Raw genomic sequence first — 10,757 nt, 5'->3', positions numbered from 1 at the left:
TCTTCACTTCCTATACACTGTCTCAATGAAGTGTCTTGTCCCGTGATTTCACCAGCAAATTTTCTATGTAATTCATCAAAGCTTTTAACACATTCTTGTGTAATTAAAAAACCTGTCTTAATATTGACGTAGATCTTCATAAAATGTTGCAAACTGCCCTTTTGTAGACCTGACAACACGAACAGGTCACAACATCCATCTTGACACTGAAGTTTGTAAAACATTCGTTGTCTTGGTCGAGTTTGGTCGGGTCGTGCTCTGGTCGCATGGTCAGTTCACACAAGCGACAAGTCCACCGACTTGATCGCCCATTGGGTTCATCCAATCCCAATGTGAACATAAAGATCAGCTGTTCTATTCAAGCTCGGACTGATGTGTTTTATTACGTTTATCATTGTTTTAGTATTAAAAATCAAAAGTAGTGATATACGTGGTGCATTATAAGAAGATTTAAGTGATTTTGAAGGGCTGGTTGATGATCCTGAAGAAGTAGGTAGTGATATTGATTTAAATTATCAGCCAGATTCCTAGCTATGGTTAGGCTATGCATTCTTAGCTAAACGCTATGTACTGAAATCTGTTTTTTGCCCATAACTTATTTATTTGCAAATCTACTTCCTTATATTATTATATATTTGTAATCCTCATAAAATTTAGAACTAAGTGGCTATTTTCAAATATTTATAGGCCTATAATTTATACAATTTCATTGAGCGCAAACTTATTTTTTTTTTTTGAAAATTTTCCAAATTTTTTTTACCTAAAATTTTTTTTTGAAACAAATGTTCCTTATGTTTTATGTATTATATTGAAGCCCATGATTTTCCAAACAAAATGGTATATAGAACAGTCGAATTAACATTGTTTTAAGCTTCTCAGATCCGTTTTAATAAAACCTTGCAAATGCGCCAAAAATAGGCGGACATTAAGGCCTAAACTATGGACACTCGGAGGGTTAACAAGTCTCTTAGTTATTTGAAAAAGAAAACAAGCAAAAGCTTAATTCTTTCCTAGAATACTTGAAAGACAATTTGCCAGTTCTATGCAAAAGTTGTAGGTAGTTACCGGTACCGGTATGGTAAAATAAATATCACAGGATGTTGAACTTGAAAACAAGAAATTGATATTGATGTACTAAGTCTCATTACTTTCTCTATAAGTTAATTGTAATAAAAAATGTATTACTGTTCCAGAACTTTTCAATCACACTGTTTTAGACACCAGTAAAAAGGTTTTTCAATATACATTAGCCCATCTAAACTATGTTTTACTCTAAATGTTGCAATAATAGTCCTATTGAAGGGCCCTATTATTCAGGGAGAAGATAGTAAAATTCTATATTTTAGTAATTCTTATGATGCCATATATTTAGTTGTGGAGAGTTTTCTTTAACATTATCTCACATATAAGGATGATGGAACGTTGACATGTATTGTATGCGAGAGCGTAGTTCGCAGTGATGCAGTGTGGATTGTCCACCTCAACTCTAAACAGCACAAAGACAACATCGCCCGCAAGAAACAGCTTCTTGCCCCTCCCCCTCTTATTCCAAAAAATGTCTCGGACCCTCCCAAGCTGTATAAAAGACCACTCACGCCCCCAACTGCTGTTCCGCCTAAGAAACTAAAAGGTTTGTTCTATTTTTACAGTAGGCCCTAACCTATTTGGTAAACTTGATATAAATGTAGGCTAAGTAGCCTAGTAGGTTTAACTTTAAATATAATTTTAGGACTAGATCTGTATACATTTCAATCTTCTAGTGTGACTTTACCGTAGTTTTATTAATCCAGGACTCATCAAATCCGACACATGGACTTGATACAATTGAATATTATTAAACTATGAATTAGATTATTATTATTATATTAATATTATTATTATTATTATTATTATTATTTAGGTGAGTCGGTGGCTCCGTTGGTAGCATCAAGGACTTTAGGTCCAAGGCAGCGATAACATGGGTTTGGATCCTGATCACTGCGGCAAACATTTTATCAGTACAGTTCACCTTCGTACTGTAGCCTACCGACTCACCACTCGCTTTGCTGGACGTTCCACACACAGATCTGTATTCTATGTGGACGGGAAAATGCAAGCTTAAAAGCCAACCTCTAAAAAAAAATGCCCTGGTTAAATTAAGAAACTTCCAGAAAGGCTGATCAGTGGCGGTCCCAGGATTCCATTTCGGGGGGGGGGGGATGGCCACCGGGGGGTCTGGAATATTCCCCAGAAAAGAAGAGGGTCCGGGGGTCCCCCTCCCCCGGAAAAATGTGGAATTTAAAGCCTAAAAACATATATTTAACATATATGTATTTGAGCTTTAATATATGCTCAAGCTAACAGTATTTATGTTAGCTAATAAAATATAAAATATTTCGGGGGGGATATATCTATCCCATCCCCCCCTGGGACCGCCACTGAGGCTGATTGATGATTCCCAGAGGTGCTGAGCTGTGACAGCAGTCCGCCTTAAAATTTGTTTAATGTTCATTACATTAGTTCCATTTTTAAGCACACAATAAGTTAGTTTACCTACCATACATTTTCTGTCACATGAATTGAAAAAATATAGGTAAGCTATAAATTTGTACAAATGTAGAATGATAGGTTTCAAAGTGAAATTGAAAGAATTTTGATACAGAAGTCAATATTCATTTCATGACTTTTTCAACTTTCAAACAAATAGTAGAACTCAAAAATTTATAAAATAGCATAATATAAACCATCATTATGATTGGTAGCCTACCAATCATAATGACTGTAGCATACTTAGTGTGCTGCCGCACACTTGTGTAATATACTTAATAATCGTAAAATTGGATTTTTATTTTTTAATGTACCTTTTCTCGCCAGTGGCATTTTTCATGTTTTTTTTTATGGAAAAAGTCCAAACCCTTGTCTTTTTTAAGGTCGATCTGTTGTTAGAAAGCATCATTAAATGATAGCCCAACGATGAATCGCAGATGGGTCTTGAAACAGTCTTGCTTGAGATTGAACCAGCGACCTTCAGATTTGAAGACGAGCACTATAACCACTCAGCTACCCAGACAGTTTGATAAATTAACGTACCTAAATTAAATATATTTTAATATAGGCCTACTGAAAAATATTTCCTTTTGGCTATTAAAATTATCATCAAAAACTGTAAAGACTGTGACAAATTAATGATAGTTATGTAACAATATTTTTTCGTGGCCCTTACCCTAAATAATTCAACAAACTCATTTGGTGTTTTTACAGGTATCTTAAAAAATGCACCAGCACCAAAACTACCACCAGGGTTTTTCGACAATGGAGCAGTCAAAACAGAGTCGGTTCCAACGTCCAGTCAAGTGGATCCGTCCTCGGTCTTGACACCTACGGAAGTAGTGGCTGAAGAACCAATGGATACAGAAGATGCCTCTTTTGTGGATTCTAAAGATCCACTACCTGAGGGATTCTTTGACGATCCCATCATGGATGCAAAGGTAATGTAGGGCCAAATGTTTGAAGTTTTATTTACGAATCGCTTTTAATTTAAACTTGTAGTAGGACTGTTAGGGTAAAATTGTAAGAGGAAATTATGAATGACTTCCAGTGACATATTTAACTATCTGCCGCCTCTAGGCAGTGAAGTTTGCTGCCCCTTCTCCCCCACTTGTCAGTGCCCCCCCCCCTCCCCCCCCACCCCCGCCCCCGACCACCTCACTAAGATTACTCCAACACATGCCCTGTCAGATGATTTTGTATGTTTTATCTATCGTCGTAAGCATTGAGCGAGTAAGACAAGTTGTGCATGAAAATCTTGAATTAACAATCGATGAAATTGTACTCTCTCAATGTTTACGTCATTGACTGCTGTTGAAGGAAGTCCACTACGAGGGTCATCAACAATGCTTTCACGAAACTGTGCTCACTCATAAACTTGACTTTTCTTCATCGCCTCTTTTCCATTAGCTGAATTAACAACCCAAGAGTCTCACTAGGTGGTTTTTTAAGTAAAACACAGAACTTAATGTTCACACACTGTTCATGAAATGTCATTTTTCAATGCAGGTACACGACCAACAGCAACCGACAATGTAGACCTGCAGGTACACCCATGGTCGAAGTAAATAAGGTGTGCTATTCAGCCGGACGAGTTTGAGACCGTTCTGCGCATCGCGACGTGACGTCACCTTGGGGGCAAACCGCTTCGCGCGCGTATATAGCTCAGCGTGACACTGCTGTATTAACATCAACATTTTGAACTGTTAGAATTGAGGAAAAAGTATGAAACTTGACATGGACATCAATTATAAGTGGAAGATGCGTGTTGTGAAAAAATAGTTTGTAATTGTTAAAAACTTAATCGTGTAATCCACTCTTTATACTTGGTCTTTCTTAAAACTAAACATGTAAAAGTTAGTCGGCAACAAAATCACGTACTATTTGGTTAGAAGCATTTGACCAGCGGGAAAGTTTTAGATAAAGATCCAAATTTAACTTTCCTTCAAACTATATACCGTTAGAGGCGTTATTTCCTGAGATATGCTAAGTTATATGAGCGCGTGATCGGAGCGCATGCTGCGAGTCGAGTCAGTTGCCAAGTATTAATCACACATTGCCATCCAACAAATAATGTAGTTTCATGAATATAGCATCAGTGATATTTTTATTCCTGTATTTATATTTTATGTGAAAAATTGTTGTTCTGTTGACTGCAGTGTGTTTTTCCCCGTTTGAATATGGGTTATTTCGTAATAGTTCACAGAGAATATATAATATTGTCTTCTCTGTGAATAGGGTTAACGTTGCCAAATTGTATTCAAAGTACCTATTAAAGTATTGCAAATCGTTATTGATTAGCTAAAACCAAAGTTTGCAAATAGTGGTTTAAATAATAAATTATCTTTAACGCAAAGGAATGTATTTAACATAGTATATAAAATAAAATGTACTCTGTTAAAAAATAAGTTGGTGATTGGTATTTATAATCAGGTTAAAATATAAAATTGTTTCACTCTTGTAATACCATAATAAAAAAATTTGATATTCCAGTTCAACTCGACTGCTAGGATCCTATTTCACTGGGGTTGTTATCTATGTCACAACTTTGGCTCGGATGCGGGGGTGTGTGCGGGGGATGATCACGTGTTGTTTGTTTTGTTTTTGTTTCTGTGTTCACCGCCAGTTGCAGTAGATGTCAGTTTTCCATTCTACAAAAATGCCCCATTGTGCAGTGTATCAAAATCAAACAAATCAACAGGAGGCTAAGACAATGCAATTTTGCTAGTGGCAAAAAAGAAAATTTCTAAAGAAACTTAAAAAAGTTAAGAAAAATCCAGAGGTGATGAAATGTTTAATTTTTTACATGTTTACTTTCAGGTCGTAAATATTTTTATAAGATTGCAAAATGTAATAAACTATGTTTTTCGTTAAGGAAATGTTATTAATTTCCGATCCTACAAATTTTATGGCAACTGTTATCAAAGAGAGTTAATTTGTATAAAAACGAAGATGTTGGAACGTATTTTAATGTAAAACTTATATCTGTCGCATGTTAATATTACATATTTCATTGAAAATGTAGAGTACAAAGTATATCCTTATAACATGTAGCTACAGTGTTTTGGATAATAAATGCGTGGCCTTATTATCCAATAAACGGTGGCATCGGCTGAGCGCGCGCTCCATTGCCTCTTGATATAATTCTTCGTAGCTAAAAAAGTAATCTCTTATCGAAATCCAACCGATACTACAGTTAAATTAGAACCTTTCCCTAAAACTTTCCTGCAGGTCTGATAAACCTGACCAAATAATACGTGATTTGGTAGCCGACTAACTTTTTTGTGTTAGTATGAAAAAGTTTTAAGTTTGATCGGTTGTTGAATGGTTGTTATTTTAAATTAATAAATTAATAAAATTTAAATCATAAGCATCCTATGTTAATAGTCCAAGACTATGCAAAGATTCAGGAATTTTTACCGGTTCTTACTATTAAAAATTACAATTTTATTAGAGCAGCGTCACTGCTCGATATGGTCGCGAGGCTGTTTGCCCCCAAGGTGACGTCACGATACCTCTCCCCGCACCGCCGGCAGCCGGCTACGATACGAGGTAGCTCACCTTATTTACTTCCACCATGGGTACACCAAAAGAGCTTTCCAATGTTGCTAGCTACACCGATATGCCCTACCCAGGAGTCGCACCAACTACTGCAAGGCGAATTTCCCGCTGGCAATCACATTAAATGTTTACAGAAATTCAATCAGGGAATTTTTGGACTGTAATATGTATAAATTTAGTATTTCATACATGTTTACAATATCTGTAGGCCTTTTTATATTATTTAAGTGCATACCGGTATGGTTTATTTAGAGATCTAACTTTAATGGGACCAAATTAACGAGTTTGTTCAGTAGGCCTACTTCATGTTGCTAAACAGGATGACTTTGTTTGCCTCAGGCACGCAACGTTGAATACAAAGACCCCATTCAAGAAGAATGGGAGAAGTTTCAAAAAGAGATCAAGGAAGAAACGTCCGTCTCCACACAGATCATAGAAGACGATCAGGAGGAGGCTACAACAGAGAGGCAAATACAAGAGATAGACGAACAGCTGCGTAATTGGTCTAGGTATGTTCTTCTAACTTAAACATTGTGTTGCTTTCTCTCCCTATACATAGTATATGGGGAGAGTATTAAATACTCTTATAAATACTCTCTTATAAATTTTATAAGAGGAAATTATGAATGACTTCCAGTGACATATTTAACTATCTGCTGCCTCTAGGCAGCGAAGTTTGCTGCCCCCTCTCCCCTCCCCGCCCCTCGACCTCCGTTCATACAATCCATTGATTGGGGACAGGCATACCATCTGTGGTATCTCCAGGTGCTAAGGTAAATGCACCAGTAGCTGACAGTTTGAGTTTCTTTACATTATAATGTGGTCTCTTAAAAATATTTACACATGATTGCATTGTTAGAAGAACATATGTTTATTCCTGATTTGATTACAAAAAAATCTGTGAAATTTAGCACATACTCGCTGAATGGTGGTGGTTTGAAAGCAACCCTGTCTGTACACATCATATTTAGTCGATTCCCTTAATGAAACTGTTAAGAAGGTAAGTTTGGTTTTTTGTCATTTCGCAAAATTTCTTAAATATTATTAATGGTTAGGCTCATTATTTTTATCAATTATACCTTTGTTGACAATTTCATGATAAAATTGGGGTTTTAGGGGTTTTGGATTTAAAATTATATCAATGTCAGGCTTTGGTACACAAAAGCCATACAAGTTCCAATAGCTGACAGGGGATATTTGCTACTTGCACAATATTAAATTAGTTTTACCCATTGAAATTTGCATGCTTTTTATAATTTATGTAATCTCACATTTTTATAAAATGATTTTAATTTTTTAATTAATAAGCCAAATATATTTAAAAAATTTATATTTTTTTAAATATATATAAAATATATATATTTTTTAATGTAAATATTTTTATTTTAAAATATGTAAAATAAATTTTCTTAATAACGTTTTACATGATTTTATTTATAACTTAATTATTAAGTTAGATTTTATTCGTCTTATAAATTATAAAACCCTTAGGTTTAGCAGCTAGTACATTTATAGTTCCAGTGTCAGCTACTGGGACAACACATAGTCAGCTACTGGTACAAGCACTTTTTTCACTGTCAGCCACTGGAACACGTACAAAGGTTGAATTAAGTTCAAAAATGTTATAAAATATATTTTAAAACCCCTTTTTGTGTGACAAATTTGAAAACTACACTAAATTTAGAATCCCATAAAATCCGTAATATCTCTTTAGTTCCTATTTATTCAAAACCACGGATTATTAAGTGCGTATAGTTTCTTATACTGTCAGCTACTGGTGCGTTTACCTTATCCAATTTTTTTTTTATTTTGATTTTAAGTAGAGATTTTGTTCATAAAAACTTATAATAACAGAAAATTGGATTCTAAAAAAAACGGCTCTTTTGATTTTGATTCAAATTTGGTATGATATAGTCACTTTTAACTCTAAACAAAAGTGTACTGCCCCCATTGCTGTAAAAGTTACGGTTCAAAAGTTATTGAAACTTTGGTGATTTTCCCCATAAAATATCATAGTTGCTTCCACCGCTTAACTTACCCATGATAAGGGTTGTTAACCCATTTGCATCGGATGACGTACCAGTACGTCAAGTCAGTGATGTACAGTATCACGGCTGACGTACTGGTACGTCATTCATGAAATTTGAAAATTTGGTTTTTTCAAAAAATGAACCATTTATACTTACAATATATACATATAGGCTAATATTTAAATTTGTTCATCAAAATATCATTTTCCTTGAATGATTTCATATTTACGTAATATAGGCAGCTAACTATTTTTATCAAAAGTATGAAAAATAGTGAAAACGTGTCCTAAATAAATATACATATACATATAAAATATATAATTTTGTATACATTATATGTTTTTTTTCATTTTTCAGCTATAAAACAAAATAAAAAATAGTCTAATATTTTTTGTGGCAGGTATATATACCTATTTTTTAGAAATATATAAAATAGTGTAGAAATATTATAATCCTAAATACATATACATATACATAAAAAATTCAAAATAAAATAAAAATATTTATTTTATTATTATTTTCAGCCAGAAAATACTATAAATCATCATAAACAATAGTCAAAAGCATATATTTTTATTTTTAATGTTTCTGTGATACTGGGATTTTTGGTTAATAAATAAACCGGTGCAAATGGGTTAACAAGCTAACGGAAGGAATGTCGAATTGCCGATACCGGGAATTCTAAATTGTAAGGGACTGAGAGAGCAGTGGACGATTTAACTGACAGATGCAGCAACAGGTACAAAATTGTTGATGTAAGTCTATGTTGTACATAATAACCTTCCGTTCAGTGCAATCATTTACTGTACAACTAAATGCAAGTTTTATGCACTGCTTGGCTAACATAATTTAAACATAATGACATTGTCTAGTAAAACTCGTCTCCCTAGGCTACTTCAAAATCTACTTGTGGTAATTACCTGCTATGTATTGTATAGTTTGCAGCTCATTAGTTTGTGTCTAAGTCCAAGTCTGTTAAATGGTATACGGTATTGTATTTGTTAATTGTGTTGGATTTTTTCTTCGATAAAGTGACTGCAAATAACCAGTGGTTGAACATTCATTACAGTACTTTTGTCTACTGTCTTTTAGTATCTATGCATCGGTTTAATCACCTCTCATTTTACATTAAAACGAGTGATTAGAAAGTGTAATGATTTGTTCGACTTATAAGAGGGTAAACATTTACAGGGTTCTTGATCTGGAGAAGAAAAAGGAAACGGTCCAAGCTGTAGCAACGAAAGGTTCCAGCGAGAATGCGAGGGAAGATGCGTCAGATGATGAGGAAGATTTCGATGAGTTTTTAGATTGGAGAGCTAAAAAATCATTTAAATAAAATCTACATTGGATATGTTGGATTGTACATATATAACTGTAAATATGTAATAATGTATTTTGTATAATTAAACAGTTTTTACACTTATTTGGTTGGTGTTATAATTTGTTTCCTGTTTTGTAGTAGAACACGTTTTTCAACCATTGAACATTCAGAAGCAGTTTTTGTTGTCTTTTTCAGTAGGCCTTGGGAGGTATGAAAACTTTTTTGGGTACATAGGAGCTCACAAATATATTATTTGAAATAGAATATTTGTCTAACTGTAATTGTAATGGAAAATTAAAAATAAAGGTACAACGGTTTATATGAAAAGGAATGGAGTTAGACTTAGAAAGCTAGCTTACCTGAGACAATGAGAGTCTAGGGACACAATAAAAGAACATGAAACATAACAGTAACAATGGTATTTTAAGTAAACAGTTTTGTAGATAAGTGTAAAAATAAGTCTTGATGTAGGACTTCTTCAACAGGACGAAATTATCAGTGTATTATACTTTTAAGCTCTTTTATTGCGTATCTATTAGACCCTGGACTCTAATATATTTAGGTAAGCTAGCTGAACTCTATTCCTTTTTCAAAAAACCTCTTACTAGTCAATCAGCTTTCCTTTAGAAGATAAAGTTTCTAATCTTTGTGGACAGATGTACCTGTAGCTTTACATTCTATAGCTATCAATCATGTTAGACATTTGAGTCTATCATGTTTGAATATCTAGTAACTTTACCCAACCCTCTAAAACACAATTGTCTAAATAATTCATCAACAACAAACAGTTAAACCATTGATAGATTTAATGGCTGCAGGTTAAAAGACCTGACTATTTTGAACATGTTGAGGTGTATTATTGCTTTTACTACATGTTATGAGATTGTTTTGTCCCTATATTGAGTCTATTGATTTAGTAGGGGATTTTTTAAGTATCCGGTAAATGATCTTTTAAATCATTTTGTTTTTTGACCTAACTTCAAATGGTGTTTTCAAACATTACGGCCACTTGGGTATTATAGTGTTTTAGACAGTGACAGTGTCAGGGTTTTCCACTTCTTTAACTGATAGAAATGAAAAATTATTTCATATAACTGTTTGTTTTTTGCTGTAGATTTAAAGAATTACAATATTCTCTTAGGAGTTCTCATCCATTTTGAAGCATCGTGCAACTTGTAATATATTACAACTTATATACTATAAGTAAAAAGTTCAAGTTTGTAAGCTATCATTTTCAGTCAAACATTCTCAAATAAATTTAAACCGCAGTAGAAAAATGTTCAGCAATGAATTTTTAATTTTTGACATGCTCACACCTA

At 33.9% G+C, this 10,757-nt stretch overlaps 1 protein-coding gene across 1 annotated transcript; it reads left to right on the top strand.

Annotated features, from left to right (window-relative positions):
• The first annotated feature begins 1,394 nt into the window (after positions 1–1,394).
• LOC129000907 (zinc finger protein 830-like) lies at positions 1,395–9,540 on the top strand. The gene is made up of 4 exons (XM_054427986.1): positions 1,395–1,630; positions 3,241–3,467; positions 6,427–6,596; positions 9,309–9,540. Exons 2-4 carry the CDS (start codon positions 3,384–3,386, stop codon positions 9,451–9,453), a joined length of 399 nt encoding a protein of 132 aa, XP_054283961.1. The 5' UTR covers positions 1,395–1,630; positions 3,241–3,383; the 3' UTR covers positions 9,454–9,540.
• The last annotated feature ends 1,217 nt before the right edge of the window (positions 9,541–10,757 follow it).

This window comes from Macrosteles quadrilineatus, unplaced genomic scaffold, assembly GCF_028750875.1.
Source record: "Macrosteles quadrilineatus isolate MER2022 unplaced genomic scaffold, UCM_ALF_1.0 Scaffold_8__2_contigs__length_117827958, whole genome shotgun sequence".
Classification (NCBI taxonomy): Eukaryota; Metazoa; Arthropoda; class Insecta; order Hemiptera; family Cicadellidae; genus Macrosteles; species Macrosteles quadrilineatus.
Note: the sequence above shows the minus strand (reverse complement) of the source record. Positions and strands in the feature narration are given on the sequence as shown.

What these genes read in the sequence shown, in the direction of transcription:
- LOC129000907 (XM_054427986.1), top strand. Translation starts at nt 3,384, where the DNA reads ATGGATACAGAAGATGCCTCTTTTGTGGATTCTAAAGATCCACTACCT. An exon ending in ATCCCATCATGGATGCAAAG is followed by an intron (nt 3,468 to 6,426) that starts GTAATGTAGGGC and finishes TGTTTGCCTCAG; the next exon opens with GCACGCAACGTTGAATACAA. An exon ending in CAGCTGCGTAATTGGTCTAG is followed by an intron (nt 6,597 to 9,308) that starts GTATGTTCTTCT and finishes AAACATTTACAG; the next exon opens with GGTTCTTGATCTGGAGAAGA.